Source organism: Dipodomys ordii, unplaced genomic scaffold (assembly GCF_000151885.1).
Source record: "Dipodomys ordii isolate 6190 unplaced genomic scaffold, Dord_2.0 Scaffold15, whole genome shotgun sequence".
In the NCBI taxonomy this organism is placed as follows: Eukaryota; Metazoa; Chordata; class Mammalia; order Rodentia; family Heteromyidae; genus Dipodomys; species Dipodomys ordii.
Window position 1 is genome coordinate 15905768 of NW_012267231.1, and position 24842 is coordinate 15930609.

Here is a 24842-nt window from a genome sequence, read left to right on the forward strand (position 1 = left end):
CCACGCGGGCTCGGGGCCGCTGTCCCGCGTCCCCCCGGGACGGCCCTTCCACGCTCACCTTGGCGTAGGCTTTGTACACCGTGGCGTACGTGCCACTGCCCAGGCGCTCGGTGAGGATGAAGCCGTCCAGCCGCGGGGGACCCCAACCGGGACCCGCCATCACTCGCCCGCCCGCCCGCGGCCTTCCGGGTTTCCAGCGCCGGTTCCGGCCCGGGCGCGACGATCCCTGCGTGCGTCTAGGGGGCTGGGCTCCACGCGGCCGGCCCCGCCCGCCGGAAGCGCAGCGGGGCCCCGCCCCTAGTCCACTAAGTCCCGCCCCCGGGCCCCTCCTCATACCGAAGCCCCGCCCCGAGCCCCTCCTCGTGCCGCGAAGCCCCGCCCCCGGCCGCAAGGCCCCGCCTCCCTCACTCCCCCCAGTCCCCCCCACAGGACGGCTTGGGAACCCTGCGGGGTCCGACGCCTGGAGGTCCCCCACATGCCATCGGGGTGCTGGGGCCGGGGGCTCAGCGGTGCCCTTCGGTAAGGGCCGGCTGCGTCCCCAGTCCGCTCATCTTCACCAAGGCAGCAGGACCGGGGCTCTCTGAAAATGTCTTTATTTAAGCACAAAAATGGAGACATACATATACATTTGTACATGGAGGAAAAAAATACCAGAAAGTTTACAAAACCCTGGTGGCTGTCGTCCGGGGGTGTAGACCTGTGCGGTCTGACCGCCCCGGCTGGGCCCACAGGCCGACGCTGGCAGCTGGGGACAGGTTCCACGCCCACACCAGCTGCCCCAGCTCTGCAGGGCAGGGCGCAGGCTTCGCCCGGGCCTCCCGGGTGCCCGCTGCCGAGACACACCCGGAGACCACTAGAGTGGAGGGGACCTAGCCTCTACTGTGGTGTGGGAGACAGCCAGGAAAGGTGGTTCGGCAGTCCCGCCTGCAGGACCCCCGCCCTCCCTAGGAGCCATCCAAGCTGGGTACTGCTGAGGGTGAGGTTGGGAGTGTGGCTAAGGCACAGGGCAGGGCAGCGGGCCTTCGGGAGGACAGGAAGTCAAACCAACCAGAGCCAAGCAGATCATGCCGGGAAGCCAGACTTCCCAAAACACTGCCAGAGACTGGGCAGCACAGCCCTGTGAACAACCTTGTCCATCTCTCCCCATCCTCCAAGGCCAACCGACCCATTATACATTCAGAAAGTCTGAAGGGCTCGGGGAGGGCTCCCAGGGGCACCAGGGGGTAGGCGCACTGGGACCATGCAGGGGTCTAAAGGTGGCTTGGATCTGTCCATGAGGAACATGGGCAGCCAGCCTGGAGGTCCTGGAGACCACTGCACAGTGATCTGGGGAGAAGAGCGACGGGCTAGCCTGCTCCTCCACACTGCAGCCCCCCGAAAGTGGGGAGCTATCCAGCTTGAGCAGGCGGGGCAGGCGTGGTGAGGCCACAGGCTCTACCCACAGAATCTGACTCAGGCCAGGCCTGCTGGGGAAGAGTGGAATCTAGGCTGCCAGCTAACTATTCCTGGTGGAGTGGGGCCTGGCTCGGCAATGATCTCGTGTGTATGTGCACGCGTGTGCGTCCTCCTGAGGAAAGACAGCTTTCACTCAAAAGGACTTTTTGCTTCCAGACAAAACCCCTACCAAACCATTACCAGAGAAGGAAAAGACAGTTATGTTATTTTTGCTTTTCTCGCATGTAAAAAAAAAAAAAATCCCTGTCCCTGCCCCCGCCCTTCCCTGGGGTCCTGGGGTCCTGGGGGAGGCGCTGATTGCTGAGGAAGGACCCCGCAGGTCTGTGCTGGGCAGAGCCACTGCATAAAGCACCCATGGCAAGTGCAGCTCAGAAGGCAGGCGAGAGAGGAGGCCGGGGCAGGAGGGCAGTCAGGAGGCTTAGTTGCCCTGGAAGGCTCCCTGGGCGGCAGAGGTGGCGGCACTGCGGAAGGTTCTGTTGCTGAAGATGCCCTGGGAGAACTCCTCCTGGGCCTGCTGGAAGCTGGCTCCCGTGCGCCGGTAGAAGGAGTGCACCTGGGTGGAGGCTGGGGTGAGGACCCTGCCCGGGGGTGCCCAGGCCTGGCCACCCAAGCCACACTCTAACAGGGGCTGCCTACAGCCCAACCCTGCCTGGCTGCCCGCCCCACAGCCTCACACCCAGGCCCTCGACCTCTGGGGGCCCAACTGTGGAGGTGAGGGGGGGCAGGAGTTTGCTGGGTTGCTGTGGCAGCTCCCCCTCCCCGGTCCACTTACCCGCTGGAGGAGGAAGAGTGAGAGGCCAGCACAGAGGGTGAAAAAGCCAGCGACCACCATCATGATGATCGACACAGCCAAGGGTCCTTGATGAATGGAAGACAGGGCTGCCAGCCAACCACTAGAGGGAAGCCAGGTCGGTGGGAGGAGTCAGTACTGGCCCCGCCCACCACCTGGGTACCTACCAGTCTGTGGGCCTCCGTCTCCCCCTATGGGGGTTGGCACTGACAAAGGGGGCTGGGCACTGCGCAGATGCCCGAATGCAGCCTCCCACAGGGAATCTAGACCGTGAACGTCTGGAGCGAGGTGTCAGGTGCAGCAGTGGGCTGGGCCTCGTCCCATGCGTGGGGGTGGGGGTGGGGCGGGCACAGGCCGCCTCCATCCTTGCTCCTGAGGCATCGCTCTGGGGAGGAAGAAGCCTGGCCTCTTCATCCGGTCACCTCGGCTTCTCTCGCCAGGACCCAGGGACTCTGTCTGTCTTTAACGGATCATGTCACTTGCTGAGCCCCAGTATCCTCAACCTCTCAACCTATAAAGGGACATTCTCATGCTTTTTTTTTTTTTGCCAGCCCTGGAGCTTGAACTCAGGATCTGGGAACTGTCCTAGAGCTTCTTTTGCTCAAAGCTAGTGCTCTCCACTTGCGCCTCAGAGCACCACTTCTGGCTTTTTCTGTGTATGTGGTACTAAGGAATCGAACCCAGGGCTTCATGTATGCTAGGAAAGCACTCTACCACTGAGCCACACAGCCCTCCTCTTACTTTTTGATTTCAAAAGCTTACTACAAAGCCACAGAAATCAAAAGAACACGTGGGCCTGGAGAAAGAAACCCCAGATCTATGGCCCGAGAGAGAATGGAGAGGATCCAGGAATCTACAAACAAACCCAAATTCCTACCAACTAAGTAAGTGTTGACAAGAGTATTAAAACCAAAGAAGAAAAAATAGTTTCTTTAACCAGGAAGGTGCCAGTGGGGCAAGGCCTGTAATCCCAGCCACTTAGGAAGCTGAGATCTGAGAATCAAGGTTCAGGGCCAGCCCAGGCAGAAAAGCCCCAAGACTTTATAGACAATTAACCGGCAAAAATGCCAAACTAACTGGGTAGTCATTCTAGCTTCTCTGGAGACTGAGATCTGAGAGTCACAGTTCAAAGTCAGCCTGGGCAAGAGTCTCTGAAACTTTTTTTTTGTTGGTTGGGGGGCTTGAACTCTGGGTCTGGGTACTGTCCCTCAGCTCTTCAGCTCAAGGCTACCACTTGAGCCACAGTACCACTTCTGGTTCTCTGAGTGGTTTATTGGAAATAAGTCTCATGGACTTTCCTGCCAGGCTGGCTTTGAACCTTGATCCTCAGATCTCAGCCTCCTGAGTAGCTAGGATTACAGGTATGAGCTACTGGCACCGGCTGTGAAACTCATCTCCAATGAACCACCAGAAAACCAGAAGTGGAGCTGTGGCTCAAAGTGGTAGAGGGCTAGTCTTGAGCAAAAGAGCTCAGAGACAGTGCCCAGGTCCTGAGTTCAAGCCCCACAACCAACAACAACAACAAAAAAAAAAAAAACAGGCAGCCGGGCGCTGGTGGCTCACGCTTGTAATCCTAGCTACTCAGGAGGCTGAGATCTGAGGATCGCAGTTCAAAGCCAGCCCAGGCAGGAGAGACCATGAGACTCCTATCTCCAATAAACCACCAGAAAACCGGAAGTGGTGCTGTAGCTCAAGTGGTAGAGCGCTCGCCTTGAGCTACAGCGCCACTTCCGGTTTTCTGGTGGTTTATTGGAGATAGGAGTCTCATGGTCTCTCCTGCCCGGGCTGGCTTTGAACTGCGATCCTCAGATCTCAGCCTCCTGAGTAGCTAGGATTACAGGCGTGAGCCACCAGCGCCCGGCAAGAGTACCAGTCTTAAGCAAACAAGCCAGTAAGAATGGAAAGCCATGAGTTCAAGCCCCAGAATAGGCAGAAGAAGAAAAAAGCCCCTAACAGATGGTACTGGACAACTTCACCAGATATGATACAGAACTGACCCTACCTCTCCATATGTGAAAATCAGTTCAAAACAGGACAAAATTCTAAATATAAGGAGCTAAAACTATGCAATTCTTAGAAGAACACAGAAGTAACTTTTGTTTTGGGGACATAGGATCACTATGTAGCTCGAGATGGCTTTTTTTTTTTTTTGGTGTGTGTGTGTGTCAGTATTAGGACTTGAATTCAGGGCCTGGATACTGTCCCTGAGCCTTTTTACTCAAGAATGGTATTCAACCATTTGAGCCACACCTCACCCTGTGGATTTTTTCCACTTGTGGCAATTAGATAAAAATCTCATGGAGACTTTATTGGCCAGGCTGGCTTCAAATTTTGATCCTCAGATCGCGGCCTCCTGAGTAGCTGAGATACAAGCATGAGCACCAAGGCCCAGTTTCATTATGCAGTTTAATGGCAGCCAGAGGCTTGGGAATGAGAGCTTGAAGGGGGGGGCAGCAATGTTCTGCAGGGGGGTAGAGAGGAGGCTGAGCTCATCTTGGTGAACCCAGCTAGGGCAGTGAGGGCTGGGACCAGAACTGAGGCTTCTGAATCCAGGGCCACACAGTTAATTGATCACAGCTTTGCTACCAGGATCTTGCTTGGGGCCGTCAACCACAAGAGGCCAGACTAGAATCAGCAGGGAGACTGGAAGCAGGGACCAAAATAAAAGTCTCCAGGCTCACATTGCTCAGGCAAAGGGCAGCCTGACCTTTCAGCAGTGCTCCCAGTGCACTGGGGTAGGAAGGAAGATGGGGGACTCAAGGAGGACGGCAGGATGCAGCCAGCCAGGGAAGGTGGAGCCATCTCTGCAGGCCCAAGGCCTCTGGAGAAAGGTGTGCAGCTCTGGGGCTGTGAAAGCCTGAGCCTCCATCGGCCTGCAGGCAAGTGTGACAAGAGAAAAGCCGCAGTTCTAACAGTTCAAGCCAAGTCCACGCATACCCCACAGCAGAGAGCACGGGCAGACGGGAAAGGCTACTGATAAGGAACTGGAAAGGGGCCGGAGCCCGTGGCTCATGCCTGTAATCCTAGCTACTCAGGAGGCAGAGATCTGAAGATGACAGTCTGTGCTGAAAGTCTGTGAGATTCTTCTCTCTTATTACCTACCCTCGTCTGTGTAAAGGCCCTGGGTTCCATCCCCAGCAGGATAGAAATAAAAAGAAAACACACTAGGGAAAGGAGTCCAAGATGGATCTAAGCAGGCCTAGGAGTTCCTCCTTTCATGGCAAAAGTGGGGCTCTTCTACATCACCCAACACAAATTCCCTCTGTAATGCCCCAAGTCTCACCTGGTGCCCAGGTTAGGCAAGCCAATCAACTGGATGAAGTAGATCCCTATTTGACAAAAAAACACGAAGAAGAACACGAAGAAGCTGAAAGAGTTGTCAGACCTGTGGGGAGATAGGGAAACGGGCAGTCATGAGGGCTGGACCATGTTTCTCCACTCCTTAGTGGGTGTGACGCCTCAACTCACGGAGCCAGGGGACAAGGAGACAGAGCCCCATGGACTAGCCACATGTCCCACACGCAATGTCGCCACAGTGGAAATGCGCTGCCTCCTGCTGCGTAGAGTTCTGATCAAGATGGTCCCTCCAGGCATAATATAGCTGGGCACTGGTGGCTCCCACCTGTAATCCCAGCTACTCAGGAGGCTGAGATCTGAGGATCACAGTTCAAAGCCAGCCTGGGTTAGGAAAAGTTTCTGGACTCTTATCTCCAATAAATCACCAAAATTGTGGCTCAAGTGGTAGAGTGCTAGCCTTGAGCAAAAAAGCTCAGGGACAGTACCCAGGCCCTGAATTTAAGCCCCAGGACTGGGGGCCAGACAAGTGCACAATATAAAGAGCCTAGCAACCATCTCCTGCAGTGCTTGCTACAGTACCACCAGGAAAGAAAGTCAAGGCCAAAGTCACAATCATAAAAACACTGCAGACCAAGGGCTGAGGATGTATGTGAGGCTCTGAGTTTGATCTCCAAAACTCCCCTGGGTGCAAGAAGTATTATTTTTTTTTTTTTTGGGTCAATCGTGGGGCCTGAACTCTGGGCCTGGGCGCTGTCCCACAGCTCTTCAGCTCAAGGCTAGCACTTTACCACTTGAGCCACAGCACCACTTCTGGCTTTTTTCTGCTTATACGGTGCTGAGGAATTGAACCCAGGGCCTCATGCATGAGAGGCAAGCATTCTACCACTGAGCCCCCTTCCCAGCTTCTGCAACAAGTTATTTGAGAAGTCAGTGGCTCACATCTGTAATCCTAGTTACTCAGGAGGCTGAGATCTGAGGACAGGTTCAAAAAGCCATGTGGGGCAGTAAAGTATTAGACTTTCATTGCCAATCAACCAGCAAAAACCCAGAAGTGGAGGTGTTGTTCAAGTGGCAGAACACCAGCCTTGAGTGATAAAGCTAAACAAAGCACAAGAATCTGAGTTCGAGCCCCAGAACCACCACCAAAAACAACAAAAAAAAGTAGTATCTGGTAATACCAACATTGAATAAACTCCCCAAGTGCTTGAGTGGTGCGGTGTACCTGTATGTCCTTGAGTACTGGAATGCAGTGGGGGTTCAGGCAAGGGGGTCCTGGACAAGGGAGTCCTGCTAGGACCCCAGATCTCAAGGCATCAAGTGTGACCCCAGGGACCTGGGGGAGGGGGCCCGCACAAACTCAGGCTCACAGGACTGGCCGCTGAGTGTGCCCACCTAGCACTCTACAGAGACTTGATTCAGAACCTTTGAGAGGAAGCCCTGGGGCTTGAACTCAGGGCCTGGGCACTGTCCTTGAGCTTCTTTTCCTCAAGGCTATCACTCTACCACTTGAGAGCCACAACGCCACTTCCCATTTTTATGTGGTACTGAGGAATCGAACCCAGGGCTTCATGCATGCTAAGCACTGAGCCACACTCCCTGCCCAAGTTCAGCTTTTTGGTGATTCACTGGAATTAATAGTCTCAGGGACTTTCCTTCCCAGGCTGGCTTTGAACCTCAACCCTCGCAGCCCAGCCTCCTGAATAGCTGGGATTAAAGGCGTGAGCTACTGGTGCTTGGAGAAGAGCTACCTATTTTGAGCACCTGCCCACAAGCCAAGTTCCCTCCCAATAAGGACGGGGCTTGGGCAGGCCTGAGGTACAACTGAGGAAAGGGGCTCGTGATCCTGGCTCTGTCAGGCGGGCACAGGAAAGCTGAGCCCCAGACAGGGGCCTGGAGCCTGGGACCCAGCCACACCCTCACCCCTTGCGCCCACTCTACTCACCTAAAAGCCTTGTAGATGGGTCGGTACCAACAAAGGAAGGCACAGGGGGTGAAGATCACAAACCACAGGATGGAGAGACCGAAGGCCGTTCCTCCGCCGCCGGCCATGTCGCTGGTGAACCAGGCCAGGCACGCAAGCAGGTTCAGAAACAGAGTCAGTGAGTGCACTGGGGGAGGGCAGGGAGAGACGGGGCTTGAGCCAAGATGGGTGAAGGGCTTCCCCAAGGGGCGCCCGCCCTAGGACAGGAGATGAGGTCCATGCTGGGAGGACTGGGTCTGGCCGAGGCAGGGTGAGCTTCCAGTCCTGGCTTCCTAGGCCCTCACAAGAGGAACAACAAGCCTCCCTGTCTCCCGGAGGCGGGGGGGGGGGCGCACTCAGGGCTGGGCCTTAGGAAGTGACCTAGCGCCCCCTTCCTCATCCAGGGGGCCTAGAGACTTTCCACTACCGTCTACCACTTGTTTTTGGTGCCAGCCCTGGGACTTGAACTCAGATCCTAGGGCACCATCCCTGAGCTTTTTGGCTCAAGCCTAGTGCTGCACAGCTTTGAGCCATAGCTTCCCTTCCAGCATTTTTGGTAGCTAATAAGACATAAAGAGTCTCCCGGGCTTTCCTGCCTGGGCTGGCTTTTAGCTGTGATCCTCAGATCTCAGCCAGTGAGACATGAGTGCCTGGCTACAGGCCGCTTGCTACAGGAATCGTCCAGGGACTTGAAGTCTCCTTGCTTAGCTGGCCCTCTTGCGACGGTTCCCGAACAGGGAGCGGCCTGTGGGTGCAAGGACCGTGCACTCGGCCCCGGCCCTGGGAGGGCGACATCTGCAGAGACCCGACACGGCAGGGAAAGACACGCATGGCAGAGACGCCGGCAGGAGTGGGACTCACACATCCAGAGATAGTAGAGCATCTTGCAGATGCGCTGGTAGTCGGCGGGGATCTCGGTGGAGAAGTCCTGGTAGAAGCAGGGCTTGACAGGGCACCAAGAGGGCAGTGGGGGCCAGTTGTTCTCCCGCACTGCAGGAGACAGGAAGTGAGGGAGGGTCCAGCCTCAGGAGCAGCAACAAGCTGGGCCCGGGTAGCCTACGCCTGTAATTCCAGCCACTCAGGAGGCTGAGATCTGAGGATCGTGATCTGGAGTGAATCTGGGGGAACAGACAACTTCCAAAGACACTTCTCTCCCTCCAATTAACTGGCAAAAAGCTGGAAGTAGTGGTGTGGCCAAGTGGTAGAGTGCCAGCCCTTTGTGGAAAAACTGCAAGAACATGAGCACCAGTACTGGCATGTACACACACAGAGCAAAGAATTTCAGAGCTGGGATGAAGTGCTGAAATTTTCTACATTGGTTAGGACCCCATGGCAGGTATCTTAACTTTTTTTTTTTTTTCTGTCAGTCTGCTGTCCCTCAGTTCTTCAGTCCAAGGCTAGCGCTCTACCATTTGAGCCACAGCACCACTTCCAGCTTTTTCTGTTTATGTGGTGCTGAGGAATCGAACCCAGGGCCTCATGCATACAAGGCAAGCGCTCTACCATTGAGCCACTTTCCTAGCCCTATTTTTGTATGTCTTTTTTTTTTTTTTGGTCGGTCATGGGGCTTGAACTCTGGGCCTGGGCGCTGTCCCTCAGCTCTTCAGCTCAAGGCGAGCGCTCTACCACTTAAGCCACAGTGCCACTTCCCTAGCCTTATTTTTTTTTTACTGGAGCTGAGTCTCACGGAGTTTGCTGCCCTGACTGGCTCTGAACCTCAATCCTCAGATCTCAGCCTCCTGAGTAGCACCCAGCCTGTCTTCACTTTCCTCCCCAGGACTGACCACCTTTGAGAACATCAGAAGCTCTGGCAGCTCTGCAGACGCCCAGGAGAAAGGCAGCTCAGGTGGGTGTGGGGAGGCTCCTTGCAAGGCCAGTCTCTCCCGCACCGGCCAGGGCCTTGGCAGCCTTCCCTTACCATGCAAGTTAGCTGCGGTGTTTTGTAGCTCGCGCTCCTTGCGCTCGAGCTCAGCAGCTTTCCTGTCCAGTTCTTCCTGCTGCCGGAGCAGGCCTGCCTGGGCTGCAGCCACCACAGCCTGGAGAGAATGGGGACCGGAGGCAGCCAGACACAAAGACAGAAGGACAGTGTCAACCTAGGCAGATGGGCAGAGCCCGGGACAGTACCCACCCCCACTCCCAGCATGTCTGAGGGACCAGGAGCTCCACAGTGATGGGCCAAGGGGACCCGTCTCCCTGCACCCCCACACCACCTCTGACTCCTTGCCCACTCCAGGGCTCTCCTGTCCTTCAGCCCTGAAATGTCCCCTTGACCACTTCTTATAGACACTTTTGAAGGTAAAGGCAAGGGGGGAAAGACCTCACAAGAGACCTGGCTGAAGTCAGAACCCAGAGACCCAGGTTGTGTGCAGAGTTGGGGGCGGGGAGGAGTAGAGTGGGGATCAGGAAAAGCTGGCAGCAGGGGACACGTGCAGGGCAGGCTGTGTGTACTGGAGCCTAGGGATTTGCATCTCTTGGCCCACCCTACACCCCTTGTGATTGGCCAACCATCTAAGGACCGCCCTGCTCTGCCTGGCTTCCATGCACACCGAGGCCAAGCTCTTCCTCCTGGGCAGGCAGAACTCGGCCTGGGGCTCTGCTGCTGCTACTGGCCACCCCGGTTCCTGCTGGCTTCCTTGCGGGGAGCAGATGGCACGTGGGTCCTCTTACAGACCCGAGGGGTCACACTGAGGCGGTGAGGTGGGGAGAACCAAGCACACAGTACCTCACTGAGGGTCTCAAGCCCCAACTCCCCAAGTCGGTGCCTCCAGGAGCAGGGCTGGGTCCCTGCAGACCACCCTGGGCTTGAGCCCCGCCGTGCTCGGGGGCTGCCTGGCCCCCCTCGTGCTCCCCTAGGCTGGGCCTACCTTGGGCAGCTTTCGCAGGTAGCTGTCTCTGAGGATATTATCTCCTCCTAGCAACATCTGCCTCTCTGAGAGCTCGCCCGCCGCCAGCAGCCGGGCGGGAAGGAACTTGCTGGCCTGCCTAAGCTGGAACACACAACTCCACTGTGGGACGCGCTCGGGGGGCAGCCAGGGGCCCAGAGGAGGGCGGGAAGGGGATGGGGGGGAGAGGGGTAAGCACAAAGCAGACCAGGGTCACCGGACTTGGGGATGGGACAACAAGAAGTGGGAAGACAGAGGGAGGAATAAGGGGATGGGGGGGGCGGCGGGGAGGAGACAGGCAGGGAATGGAGCTGGGCAGTAGAGCCTGGGCTTAACATGCGCTGCGTGAGCCCCAGCTGTGCGTGCATGTGCACATGCGCACACAGACTCAGGGCCCAGGAAAGAGAAGAGAAGGCCGCATGCGCCCTGGGTGGCGGGGCAAATGCTCTCCGTAAGCAGAGGGTATGGTGGGGTGGCGGTGGGTGGTGGGTGGCAGTACCGACTGGCAAGGCGGTCTCTCCACTTGCAAGTGACCATAGATCTACAGGGACTGGCAAGGGGCTCCTCTCCCCACCAGCAGCCTGGGGTCCCGCTCCGGGTCTGGGTGGCCTCCCTCCGGGGAGGGGAGCCCCAGCAGCCACCATACCTGGGGGTGCGGCTCCGTGGGCTCCACGGAGGGCTGCAGAACCGCTGGCTGCGAGGGCCCGGGGCGCTGTGTGGCAGGAACCGTGGTGGCCGCATTTGTCTGTGTGGGTCGGAGCACAGAGGGAGATGAGGGGCCTGGCTGTGGCACCCCCAGGGAAGGGCCACGCCCTGGGCCTTCCTCAGCAGCTTCTTGACCCACAGGACCCAGGGCCCACAGACCCCCAATGGCAGACCCCAAGGTCACAGCCAGGGCCACATCACCCACCTCTGAGAAAGGGTTGAATTCAGCCAGGCCACCCTGGGGGGCGTTGGTCAGCTGGGTCACAGAAGGATCCTGAGAAGGGGAGAGAGCAGCATTAGAAACTAGGGAAGCTGGGGCATGGTGGCTCATGCCTATAAACCCAGCTACTCAGGAGGCTGAGATCTAAGGATCCCAGTTCAAAGCCAGCTCAGGCAGGAAAAGTCCAGGAGACTCTTATCTCCAATGAACCACCAAAACAAACTGGAGTGGAGCTGTGGCTCAAAGTGGCAGAGCGCCAGCCTTGAGCAAAAGAGCTCAGCGACAGCGCCCAGACCCTGAGTTCAAGCCCCAGCATCAAATAAATAAATAAATAAGAAACCAGGGAGAGGGTGAACCCTGGGCAGCAGTCAGCAGGACCCCTGTGATGCAGAGCAGCACTGAGGCTGCTGATCACCTGCCCAGCCAGGGCGGCCTCAACCAGAGGCTGCACACACTCTGCTCCTACATAGCTGGAATCCCTTCTCCCCTGGAAATGGGAGGCAGGCAGCCATCTAAGGGCCCTGAGCACCCTGAACTCACAGGACTGTGCTTATATTGAATTGGCAACAGGAACCAGGGTCTCTGGAGAGGTGGTGGCGAGTGACAGAGATGGAGAACGTACATACTTACAACTCTTTTAGTTATTATTCTATAGAAAGCATTTATTGGGGCTGGGAATATGGTTTAGTCGGTAGCGTGCTTGCCTAGCATGCACAAAACCCGGCATTCAATTCTCAGTACCACGTACACAGAAAAAAAAACCCAGAAGTGGCGCTGGGGCTGAAGCGGTAGAGCACTCGCCTTGAGCAAAAGAAGCTCAGGGACAGTGTCCAGGACCTGAGTTCGAGCGCCAGTACTGGCCAAAAACAAAAAAACAGTTATGATTCTTTTTCTCCCTCTTCCCTTCCACCTCCTTTCTGCCCTGGGGCTTGAACTCAGGGCCTGGGAGCTGTCCCTGAGCTTTTGTGGTCAAGGCTAATGCTCTACCATTTCAGCCACAGCTCCACTTCTGGCTTTTTGCTGGTGATTTGGAGATTAGGAGTCTCATGGACTTTCCTGCCTGGGTTGGCTTTGAACCCCGATCCTCAGCTCTCAGCCTCCTAAGAAGTTAGGATACAGGCGTGAACCACTAGCAACCTGGCTCTTTTTCTTTTTTTTTTTTTTTGTGGTCCTAGGAGTTGAAGCCTCATACTTGCTAGGCAAGCACTTTATCTCAAGCCACATCCTCAGACCTCTTTGCTTCAGTTTTTTCTTTTTTGTCGGTCATGGGGCTTGAACTCAAGGCCTGAGTGCTGTCCCTGAGCTCTTTTGCTCAAGGCTAGTGCTCTACCACTTTGAGCCCCACAGTTCCTGCTTTATTTTTCGGATAGGATCTCTTTAACTTTTTTTCTGGCCTCAAACCACTACCCTCTCATTTCTACCTTCCTAGTAGCTGGCTTGAGTCACTGCACCCAGCCTCAACTAGTAGTCTTCTCCCAGAATCACTTGGCTCCCTGCAAGGAAGACTGGGACTCAGTATCTAGTGTTCTCCTTTCCTAGTCAGCGGATACCCACCCAGAGCCGAGCGAGGCTGCTCAGGTCACTGAAATCAGACCCAGCAGCCCAGGAACGGGTTACTGGAGTCTGAGTCACAGCAGGACAGGGGACTGGAGGGACAAGTGAGGAGCAGTTTCAGGTGCAGGCACACACGTGCCCAAGGTGCACATCTGCGAGGAAACCCAAGGCTCACACAAGACGCCCTTTCCCTTTCCAATGCAGAGGTGGGGATGGAGTTGGGGGAGAAAGCACCCCAGACCCACAGATGGTCTTTCCAGCAAAGGCTACACTTACGGCCTGCAGACAGCTTTACTCCAAGGGGCAAACAGATGCTGGCAGCACCAACCTCCTCTTCCTCTCACCAAATGACGCCAACTGCTCTAAGTGGGTCAAGGAGTTAAGACAGGATGGTGGAGACTAAAATTTCACCCAGTAAGAGTAACCTGAGCCCCCAGCTGCCCAGCCTGGTTCACGCCCGTTACTGAATTAATAACCTGGAATAAACTGCGGAACACAGTTGCTTTCATTCAGATGCAACAGTTAATGTGTGCCAGGTCATCCTGCTCATGCAGGCCAAGCCCTAGCCATTTTGCAAGCCACAGTCAGCTGACTTTCTCCAGTCTTTTCCTGCTATGGCTGCCCCCAGCAAGCTCCCAGTGTAAGACTGACTTCTGTTCCCTCTAAACACACTCAAGAAATACCCCATAGGAGACCATGTCCAAAAAGAAATGTACTCTTTACCTGACTTATATAACTGTAATTATACATAACTGTATAATACCAATGGAAAAAAGAAAGAAAGAAATACCCCATAAGAGACATGTCCAGTGGCTCATGCCTGTAATTCCAGCCACTCAGGAGGCTGAGAGCTGAGGATCCACATTCAAAGCAAACTTGGGAGACTAGGAATGTGGCTTAGTGGTAGAGTGCTTGCCTAGCATGCATGAAGCCCTGGGTTCGATTCCTCAGTACCACATACACAGAAAAAAGCTGGGAGTGGTGCTGTGGCTCAAGTGGTAGAGCACTAGCCTTGAGCACAGAGAAGCTCAGGGACACACAGCCCAGGCCCCGAATTCAAGCCCAAGGATGGGCAAAAACAAACAAACAAAAAAAGCAAGCTTGGGCAGAAAAGTTTGTGAGAGTCCTATTGCCAGCTTACCATCAAAAAGGCAGAAGTGGAACTGTGGCTCACGTGGCAGAGTGCCAGCCTTGGATGACAAAGCTCAGGGGCAGCACCCAGGCCCCTGTGTTCAAGCCCCAGTAGCAGCACAAAAACAAACAAATACCCCACGAGCTAAAAATCCCAGGCGTTTCTCTCTGGGAAGCAAGAGTCACCAATGGCCTGAAGCTCTGAGCCGTGGTGAGGTCCCATTTGCTGGGAACCAGGCTGAGTGTCACAGGCCGAGAAAAGCTATCCCCAGAGGGCTGTCAGGGCCCTGGCACACAAGCCACAGGTGACCTTGAAGCTCCCTGACCCAGAACGCGAGAATCCGTCCGCAGGAAATATGACAAACCACGTACGACTGTCCCTGTGGGGGCAGTCAGGGGCACTGGAGAGCAAAGGCAGGTTTCTGCGCATGTCCCCTGGAAGGGCACAGCGTCATGCGGGCACAGCTGCGAGGTGGCAGGCAGACAGAACGGGCTTTGTTATGTAAGTGCCACATTAGTTTTGTCAAAAGTAATCACAGGAACTAATTCAGGCAGGAATACACATCGAAACAATGGCTACCACAGGCAGTGAGGACGCCTTCTGCCCTAGCTGCCACGTTTTCTATCGGTGGATTGTTAGTTTTGCTTTTGTTGTTGTTGTTTTGGCAGTAATGGGGTTTGCGCTTCGGGCCTGTGCTGGCTAGACAGGCATCCTGTAGGCCCCCAAAGCTCCTTTTACCTTAAAAACACAATCACCTGCTGGAGTGCCGGTGGGCATGCCTGTGATCCTAGCTACTCAGGAGGCTGAGATCTGAGGATCGAGGTTCGAAGCCAGACCTGGCAGGAAAATCCATGAGACTCTTTTCTTTCTTCTTCTTTCTTTTCTCAGTTGTGGGGCCTGAACTCTGGACCTGAGTGCTGTCCCTCAGCTCTTCAGCTCAAGGCTAGTGCTCTACCACTTGAGCCACAGCGCCACTTACAGCTTTTTCTGCTTATGTGGTGCTGAGGAATCGAACCCAGGGCCTCATGCATGCAAGGCAAGCACTCTACCACTGAGCCACCTTCCCAGCCCTCCATGAGACTCTTATCTCCAATGAACCACCAGAAAACTGGAAGTGGTACCTTGACTCAAGTGGTGGCGCACTAGCCTTGGGCCGAAGAGCTGAAAGACAGCGCCCAGGCCCAGACTTGTTCAAGCCCCACGACAAACAAAAAAGAAGGGCAGGGTACTCAGAATAGGGAACAATAGGGGCTGAGTGAGCTGGGTGTTCACAATGTCCATCCAGGCATCCAGGCTGCAATGAGAACGAGAGATGGATGGTGGTGAGAACTGCTGGGACAGGAGAGGGGAGGAGAGGAAGGAGGAGAAAGAGAAAGAGGAGGAGGTGGCGGCACTGGCTCAGCACTGTGGGGTGATCAGGAGTGGAAAGACTACAGCGCAGGAATGGAGGGGGAGGAAGGAAAAGAGAGTGGCGGGGGGAGGGGTGCCAGCCTGGATGGCTGGTTAAAGTGCCACCTTCGGCACTGGGAAAGGAGAAACAGGTTTTGCAGGCTGGGCGTGGAAGGAGGTGGAGGATAAGGATGTGGGCAGGGTAGGCCTGAGATATTGCTTAGAAGCTGTGGAGGGGCTGAGACCAGGGATCTAGACTCCCACATGCAGATGCAATTCAGGGGCCCTGATGTCCTCAGTGTTGGTCAGTGAGGATGGGGTCTCTTGAAAACAGGCTGAGCAGGCCGAGGGAGCAGCCAGGGAACAAACAAGCATGTGCCTCAGCAATGGGGGTCTCCAGGCTCCCCACTCATGGAGACCACAGGACCTTAGAGCGAGGAGCAGCCCAGGCTACACACAGGAGCAGAGGGGTGAGCACATACAACCAAGTATGGGTTTAGGTTTTGTTGTTGTTGTTGTCAGTCCTGGGGCTTGAACTCAGGGCCTGGGCACTGTCCCTGAGCTTCTTTTGCTCAAGGCTAGCACTCTATCACTTGAGCCATAGCGCCACTTCTGTGTATGTGGTGCTGAGGAATCAAACGCAGGGCTTCATGTGTGCTAGGCAAGCGCTCTACCACTGAGCCACCTTCCCAGCCCTGCGTTTGTTTTTTGCGTGAGTGTGTTGATACTGGGTTTCATGGGCTTTCCTACCCACGATGGCTTTGAACTGTGAGGTGCAGATCTCTGCCTCCTGAGTAGCTGGGATTATTGAGCCCACAGCTTTTCACCATGCCTGGTGTGCGGTTACTATGGGTGGCCAGCGCTCAGCTGTGCTGTGGGACAGGGTCGGCCATCACCATTCTCCAGCCGGGGCCCATGGGCATCCTGAAGGGGCCCCGCCCGCTGAGTCACAAAGGCCGTGCACAGAGCTCTCTCCTCTGCATGGGCAGCAAGCGTTTGCCTCGGTTAAACATTACCAATTCTCTGAACCCAGGATTACCTTACCCATGGAGACAATATAACGTTCCCTTGTTCTCTGGCCAAGTTCTGACACCCTGCCCTTCAGTTACTAAGTATAAGGGTAGGGGCACTGCCATCCGGTTGTGTATAGCTGTTAGAAACTTGCCATTTTCAAATTTCTTTTCTCTCTTATTTTTGGCTTTTTTGTTTTGTTTTGTCGGGCCTGGGCGCTGTCCCTCAGCTCTTCAGCTCAAGGCTAGCGCTCTACCACTTGAGCCACAGCGCCACTTCTGGTTTTCTGAGTGCTTCATTGGAGACAAGAGTCTCATGGACTTTCCTGCCCGAGCTAGCTTTGAACCTCAATCCTTAGATTGCAGCTGAGGGACAGCGCCCAGGTCCAGAGTTCAAGCCCCATGACCAACAAAAAAAGGGGGTGCAGTACTAAGTACTACATTTAGGGGTTTCAAGCTTGCTAGGCAGGTACTCTAGCACCTGAGTCACACCTCCAGCCCTTTAGCTTTGGTTATAGAGTCTCACTTTTTGTCCAGGCCAGCTTAGACCTATGATGCTATTTATACTTTCCACCTTAGGGGGGAACAGGCATGCATCATCACACCCTGCCTTTTCTGTTGAGATGGAGTCTTAACAAGTTATTGCCCAGACTGGTCTCAAATGACAATCCTCCTATCTCTACTCTTTTTTTTGTGCTGTCCCTCAGCTCAAGGCTAGTGCTCTACCACTTGAGCCATGGTGCCACCACTTCCAGTTTTCTGGTGGTTAACTGGAGGTAAGAGTCTCATGGACTTTCCTGCCCAAGCTGGCTTTGAACTGCCATCCTCAGATCTCAGCCTCCTGAGTAGCTAGGATGACAGGCGCTGGTACCCGCTCTGATCTCTACTCTTGAGTAGCTAGAATTACAGGCACGAGCCACCAGCAGCTGACAAAATCTTTCTTTCTCTCTTCCCCTTCTCCCCCCGCCCAGTTCTGGGGTTTGAACTCAGGGCCCCACATCTGCTAGGCAGCACTGACCTCATGTTCTTTTATTCTTTATTTTTCAGACAAGGTTTCTGCTATTTGGAGGGCTGGCCCTGGCCCTTGATCATCCTACCAGCACCCATTCAGTGGGATTACACCGGTGCACCGCCCTGCCTGGCCTGTTTTGTTGAGACAGGGGGTCTCAATAATTTTTTTGCCCAAGCTGGCCTCGAACCTTGGTCCTCACGCTCTCTGCCTATGGGATCCCAGGCATGTGCCCTGCCCCCAATTATGATCATTTCAAATTTCTTAAGACAATTGGCCCTGTCTTGGGGGGTTCCCAAAGCTGATGGGGGGCACTGATGCCCTCAGGAGGAGCAGGGCCCGGGTACCCAGGCAGGACACTTCATGTATTTGTGTCCACACCCACAGCGCACGTCTGCTGCCCCCCTGGCCCTCTTCCCTTTGCAGAGGAAATGTTTGAGCTACAGCACCAAGACTCTCAAATGTAAGGAGGCAATGTGTGAACAGGAGACTGCCGCTGAAAGGGTTCCTCTGTTTGGCACCCCAACCTCCTTCACACCCCCTCTCCTGAGCTGGCAGTCATTTGGCAGGAGTATGCATAGGAGAAGCAGCCCTGGCGTTCGCCTGGGTGGTCTGATTTCTAGTGGACTGCCAAAACATAAAACCGTACAATGCCTCCCTTTAGCTTTCTGGGCCATCACCTGACAAGACTCATGAGAAGCTTTTGGAAGCAGACACCCTGGATCTGGTCCCAAGTAAAGAGGCCCCGAGGAGCCAGAGCACAGAGTGCATGCGCTATAATTAGCAGAGGTGCAGGGGTGCTGGTGCGGGCGCGCGAGAAAACCATGCTTGCCCAGCTTCCTCCCCCGAGTGACTTAACTTTCTACTCACAGCTTGTCCTCTGAAGGAAGTATTCTTTTCTTTTTTTCTTTTGGTCAGTTGTGAGACTTGAACTGTGAGTCTGGGCACTGTCCCTCAGCTCTTCAGCTCAAGGGGAGCACTCTACCACTTGAACCACAGCATCACTTCTGGTTTTCTGGTGATTCATTGGAGATAAGAGTCTCACAGACTTCCCTTCCTGGGCTGGCTTTGAACCATGATCCTCAGATCTCAGCCTCCTGAGTAGCTAGGATGACAAGTGTGAGCCACCAGCACCTGGCTGAAGTTTTCTAATAATACGGGGTGGGCAGAGCCTGGCTGCCCTGCAGGGTAAGGATGAAGACAGCTTAGAGGCTTCCAGAAATTTCACTGACAGACAAATTGAGTCCAGGTTCTATGCTTAAGTTAGTTTGAAAGGTGTAGGATTTCTGAGAGCCTTTAATAAACTAACAAGTCTCTTTTTGGGGGGGAGGGGGGCCTTGAACCCAGAGCATCATATGACCCCTTAGTCTTTCACTCCAGGCAAGCCCTCTACCACTTAAGCCATAGCTCCACTTCCAGCTTTTTGCTGTTAATTGGAGATAAAGGTCTCCATGGACTTTCCTGTCCAAAGCTGGCTTTGAACTGTGATCCTCAGATCGCTTAGCAAGTGTGGGGCTCTGAGTTCAAACACATTGACTGCCCCCAAAATAAACAAAAGAAGGGGCTGGGGGTATAGCTCAATAGTAGAACATATGCATAGCATGCTCAAATCTCTGGGGGTTCAATCCCTAGCACCATTAAAAAAAAATCCCAACTATAATAAGTATTATTCCACTCATGGAGGGGTGGGGGGAGTTGGTAGAATGGGAAAATTATTTATGGCGGTGTGCTGGGCACCAGTGTCTCATTTCTCTCATCCCAGCTACTCAGACGGCTGAGATCTGAGGATCACAGTTCGAAGCCAGCCTGGGCAGAAAAACTTGTGAGACCCTTATCTCCAATTAACCACCAAAAAAGCCAGAAGTGGGTGTGTGGCTTAAGTGGTAAAGCATTGGCCTTGACAGGAAAATGCCAAGTGAGAACAGGAGACCCTGAGTTCAAGCCCCAGCACCACCTCTTCACCCCTCAACACACATTTTCCTTTCTTTCTTTCTCTCTCTTTTTTTTTTTTGGTCAGGCGTGGGGCTTGAACTCTGGGCCTGGGCGCTGTCCCTCAGCTCTTCAGCTCAAGGCGAGCGCTCTACCACTTGAGCTACAGCGCCACCTCCGGTTTTCTGGTGGTCTATTGGAGATAAGAGTCTCATGGACTTTCCTGCCCGGGCTGGCTGTGAACTTCAATCTTCAGATCTCAGCCTCCTGAGTTGTAGCTAGGATTATAGGCGTGAGCCACTTGGTGCCCAGCTCACAGACATTTTTAAAACAGCAGGGTCTGGGGCCTGTGACCCAGGCTTGGTCCCCTTTCTGCTGCTAATGCTAGCAATGCCGGTGACCAGGGTGTGTCCCACCCACTGAAGAGGTCAGAATAGATTTCTAAGAAACTTCTCAGTTCCTACCGTCAAACCACAGACTCTGAATGCCAAATGTATTTTTGCAATCCAGCATTATATGGTGTGACAAAAAAAAAAACCACCGACTGCTCTGGAATCTGACTAGGTGTGACAGTTTGCGTCTGCCACCTCTCCACCTGCTCCTTCCTGATCTCTGTGCCAACACCCTGAGTCAAGAAAGCTGGGCTCAAACCCAGTCAACTGAGGAAGCCACGTCCCACAGCTCTGCTCAAGGGAGCTGGGGGGGGGGGGGGCTAGAGTGTTGAACCCATATCCAAAGCTGCGCCTCCCATTAGTGCCCAGGGCCAACAGTGAAAACTTAATTCTAGCAGGGCTCAGGCAGCTCATGCTGGTAATCCTAGCTATTTAGGAGGCTGAGACTTGAGGATTGAAGTTTGAAGCCAGCCTGAGCAGGGAAAGTCCATGAGGATTGTTATCTTTGATTAACCAACAAAAAGCTGCAAGTGAAGATGTGGCTCAAGTGGTAGAACATTAGCCTTGAGCGAAAAAACCTAGAGACAGCCCTTAAGTTAAACAACAAGCTTAACTTTTTTAACAACAACAAAGGGAAACTGAGCCCAGCCCAGGATGAGGGGGTGCAGCCAGGATGCGGGGTGCAGTGTTGCAGCCAGCCAGCCCTCTCGGTGCTCACACAGGCTCCCCCACCAGATGTTGCCGGTTTGCAGGCCAACAGCTGTTTCCTGTCCTGCCATACCCTGGGGCTGTCTGCGGGCTGACTTGGGCCATACAGAAGTTGCTCCTCTCTGTTTGCATAATCACTTCTGGAACCACAGATGTGGGTGAAGACATTGAAGGAACTATTAATACAAGGCAGCACAATTCTACCCACTGCCACCACTGACAAAAAAGCTCTCTAGCACTTTTGGACGGCTGACTGCTGCTGCAGTCAGCAAAAAATTTATTTGATTCTGATGAAAAATAAAGAGGGGGGGGGAGCAGGACATGGGTAGCTTATGCCTGTAATCCCACCTATTCAGGAGACTGAGATCTGAAGACTCAGGTTTGAAGCCAGCCAGGGTAAGAGTCCTTGAGACTTTTATCTTGTATAAACCATCAAAAAAGCCCAAAGTGGAGCCGTGGCTCACGTGGCAGGGAGCTAGCCTTGAGCCAAAAAAAGCCTAGGGACAGCGCCCAGGCCCCGAGATCAAGCCCCAGGATCACTATACACACAACAACAACAAAAGGATCATAATTAAATAGTAAAACCCCAATCCCAGTAATACACAGCAGTTTCATAAATAAAGTGAGAAACAGCAGAAGACAATAACGAAACAAATGCAAATGTTCTCTCCCTACTCAATGGAGATGGCTGCTCATTTGTGTTATGGAAGACACGAGGGCCTTGCAATCGCTCTGCCAGGGAGCATCAAGCCCAAAAGGAATGCTCAGGATTCTCCAGTGTAGCGAGGAGTGAGCAACCACACTTCACCTTCAGGGCTCCTATTGGCTAAGTCACCTTGAGGCCAAGCAGCTTGAAATTTCCACTCTTATGACTGGAAATGTTTTTGTGTGTGCACTGGTCCAAGGGCTTGCTTGAACCCTTGCTTAGCTTTTTCTGCTCAAAGCTGGTGCTCTATGAGTTGAGCCACACCTCCACTTCAGATTTTTTGCTGATTAACTGGAGATAAGAGTCTCCTAGATGTGTCTGCCCAAGCTGCTGGCTTCAAATCTCAATCCTCAGATCGCAGCCTCCTGAGCAGCCTGGATGACATGTGAAAGCCACTGGTGCCTGGCTGACTGTGGAATTTTTCCGTTGAAGTCTCCTTTCCTTTGCTCTGACCCTTGAAAGGATTCAAGGTCCGGGTCAGAGAAAGGGCTCCCCTAACACCTGCAGGAAATTTGGAAATTACCCATGATCGACCTAAAGTGCAAGTCAGATGAGTTCATGTGCCTGCTGACATCCTGACTGAGCAGAAACATCAGGGCGCATCAGTCAGCAGTCAGCCAAACACGCTTCCCCAAGAACTGGTTCTGAGCAGTCATGAAAAGCGTCCCAGCCCCTTCACCTTAGAAAATGAACACCTCTGTGCTCTCTGCTCACGGGCAGGAAGCTTTGGCACTAAGTCAGAAGATCATTTCTTGCTCGATTGTTCCAAAGGTCAGTCCAGCTCATAGGTCTGTGCATTTTCAGCCACGCATGGGTGTTTCCCGAGTTCCAAGATGCACTCAGTGCCCCTTCACCGCTCCTCCATACCAAATTGGGGGATTTTCCTATCAGTCCCCAAAAACCACTCCCAAGGGGAACCATGGCCAAGGTGCTTTTTGTTCTTAAGGACGGCCCTCTACCACTTGAACCACAGCTCCACTTCCAGCTTTTTTGGTGGGTTATTGGGGATGAAAGTGTCACACAACAGACTTTCTTGCTGCAGGGGGGTGGGGGGCTGGCTCCGAACGTCCATCCTCACATCTCAGCTTCCTGAGTAGCTGGGATTATAGACGTGAGCCACCAGCACCGGGCAAGGTGTGGAATTCTCACCCAGTCTTTCAACTTGGGCTCGCCTGTTCTGTTCTCCCAGCCTTGAGGGAGCTCTCCTAGACTTTTTCTCTGCCAGTTTCGTAGCAGCTACTGCTGCTGCTGGTGACGGGGATGGTGGAGGTGGTGGTGGCGGCATGTCTTGGGCTTTCCACACTTCTCCATCCCATCAGACGACTTCCTCATTATGGTTCCCGTCACCCCCCTCTCCTAAGGTGACTCGAAACAGGTGTGTGCTCACAACTTCAGGAAGGCGATCGCTACACTCGGCTTCCTTCTCGTGCTAGAAGGGGGCCCCAAGAGGGTCCTATCGCGCCGTTCCCCGGCAGCCCCCAGACGCAAGGGTACCGAGTCCCCCCCCTCCCGGGGCGAGAAAACCCCACTTCTCCCAACACGGTGGCGCCCCGCCCCCTTCGCGGAGCCACCTGCTGCTAGTCCCGCCCCCCGCACGCTCCAATAGGCCAGCTCTTCAGAGCCCGCTCTCCCATTGGGCAGAGGCCCCGTCCCTCCAACGCCACGTCTCCGGGCTCCGGCGAAAGAGGCCCGGGCGTCGGCCCTTGCCCTAGAAAGAATTACTGTGAGTTGAGGGGAGTCCTACCTGGAAGGGGTTCACGTCCACTGGGTCCGCAAAAGGGTTGTTGTCGAAGGCCGACATGGCGGTCGGAGGCCACAGCCGGCGAACTTGGAGAGCGCTGCCGCCTCCGGGCACCCAGACCCAGCGGCGATCTGTGTAGACCCTCCACTTCCGGGAGCCAGGAAGCCGTTCTGGCGCATGCGTAGTGCCCTCCCAGGGAGCGTGGTCTGTTTGCGTCACAGAGGCCAGCCCCGCCCCCAGCCCCGCCCTCTGCACGGTGAGGGATGGACATTTGCTTTCCTTCTGCTTCCTCCCCACCCCCCGACACTCCCACCCCGGGGGTCCCGGGGGCGCAGGGGGAACCCAGGGGCCGCAGGCCTTCCCAGATGCCTCTCAGCCTGCAGTAAACTCCCCAAAGTGGGACCGGGGTGACAAGGACCAGCAGAGAGGGCCATGCAAAAGTACCCCACCCTGGCTGAGCCCCCTCTTCTTTTGGGGGTCTGGCAGAAAAGCTTTCTTGTCCCCAGTTGCGTGTCAAGCTTGAGGATCCCTTGGCTCCTGCGAGTGGGGATCTGAACCTGGACATCAGCATTTATGGACGGAGTCATTTATTTGTGGAGTCGGTCATGGAGTCGTCCATCAGTCGTGGGAACCTGGCTATCTCCTCCCTACAAACTCACCTTGCCATATCTTTCTGGTTTTGTTTCCCTTGAAATTATAATTCTTTTATTATATAGGATCTCAGCATCTAGCTCCAAGCCAGCCTCAAATTCATTATGTAGCCCAGGCTGTCATCAAATGCTGTTTGATCTTCCTGTCTCAGCTATCCTTATGTTCAGATTACAGGTGTGCACCACCGTGCCCAATTCAGAATTTGATATATCTGCTGTAGAATTCAGCCACCATCATTTTTTTTATCGGGGACTAGATGAGAGTTGCTATTGATATCTTATTCTTCGTGTCGTAACTAGAGATAAGTTATTTTGTTATTGGGTTTCGTTTTTTTTTGGGGGGGTGGTTTTTGTTTGTTTGGTCAGTTATGGGGCTTGAATTCTGGGTCTGGGTGCTGTCCCTCAGCTCTTCAGCTTAAGGCAAGCATTCTACCACTGGGGCCGTAGCCCCACTTCCGGTTTTCTGGTGGTTAATTGAAGATAAAAGTCTCTCTGACTTTCCTTACTCAGGGGCTGGGAAGGTGGCTCAGTGGTAGAGCGCTTACCTTGCATGCATGAGGCCCTGGGATTCATTCTTCAGTACCACATAAGCAGAAAAAGCCAGAAGTAGCACTGTGGCTCAAGTAGTAGAGTGCTAACCTTGAGCTGAAGAGCTGGTGGACACTGCCCAGGCCCAGGCCCAGAGTTCAGGCCCCACCACCAAAAAAAAAAAATTCCTTACACTTCCCTTGTTCCCTCCTACCTCAGTATCCTTGCACATGCTTTCCTTTATCACTGGTATTTCCCCATTCCTTATGCCCCATCTTCAACTTACTCTTGAAGTCCATGTTTAGAAAGACTCTCCAAGCTAGGTGCCAGTGGCTCATGCCTGTAATCCTAGCTACTCAGAAGGCTGAGATCTGAGGATCCTGGTTCAAAGCCAGCCCAGACAGGAAAGTCAGTAAGACACTTATCTCCAATAAGCCACTTAGAAAACCAGAAGCGGTAGTAGAGAGCTCCCCTTGAGCTGAAGAGCTGAGGGACAGCGCCCAGGCCCAGAGTTCAAGCCCCACAAGCAAAAAAAAAAAAAAGGGCTTTCCTTTGCTAGTTCAGCCCATGCTCCCATCATAAAATTTCATATCACCCTGTAATTTTCCTTCATAAAGCTCATTAACAGATTGTAATTGTAGACCTGTATAGGTAGTTATTTGTTTATGTGTGTCTCTTCCACTAGACAGGAAACGCCACAAGACTGTGTTTGCCTCACTCTGTGAGTATGTATCAGTATTAGGGCTTGAACTCAGGCTTGAGTGCCATCCCAGAGCTTTTGTGCT

The 24842-nt window shown here is 54.1% G+C and overlaps 2 protein-coding genes across 2 annotated transcripts in view; both read right to left on the minus strand.

Moving 5' to 3' along the window:
- The window catches only part of Ulk3 (unc-51 like kinase 3), a 6830-nt gene extending 6644 nt beyond the window's left edge, over positions 1–186 (minus strand). The window contains exon 1 of the mRNA XM_013011932.1: positions 7–186. Coding sequence (XP_012867386.1) covers positions 7–160 — 154 coding nt within the window. The 5' untranslated portion in view covers positions 161–186. The remainder of the gene's footprint in view (positions 1–6) is intronic.
- A 1445-nt stretch (positions 187–1631) lies between these two features.
- Scamp2 (secretory carrier membrane protein 2) lies at positions 1632–23046 on the minus strand. Its single transcript, XM_013011967.1, has 9 exons — positions 22883–23046; positions 11295–11363; positions 11031–11129; positions 9421–9538; positions 8364–8492; positions 7485–7650; positions 5529–5630; positions 2228–2348; positions 1632–2008 (listed from the first exon to the last, which is right to left on the minus strand). Exons 1-9 carry the CDS (start codon positions 22937–22939, stop codon positions 1874–1876), a joined length of 996 nt encoding a protein of 331 aa, XP_012867421.1. The 5' UTR covers positions 22940–23046; the 3' UTR covers positions 1632–1873.
- Between the last annotated feature and the right edge of the window lie 1796 nt (positions 23047–24842).

Coding starts and splice junctions, on each gene's coding strand:
- Scamp2 (XM_013011967.1), bottom strand. CDS start 22,939: ATGTCGGCCTTCGACAACAACCCTTTTGCGGACCCAGTGGACGTGAAC. Junction 5,631..7,484: donor CCCATCTACAAGGCTTTTAG/GTGAGTAGAGTG, acceptor ATCTCCCCACAG/GTCTGACAACTCTTTCAGCT. Junction 2,349..5,528: donor TTGCCTAACCTGGGCACCAG/GTGAGACTTGGG, acceptor GCTTCCCTCTAG/TGGTTGGCTGGCAGCCCTGT.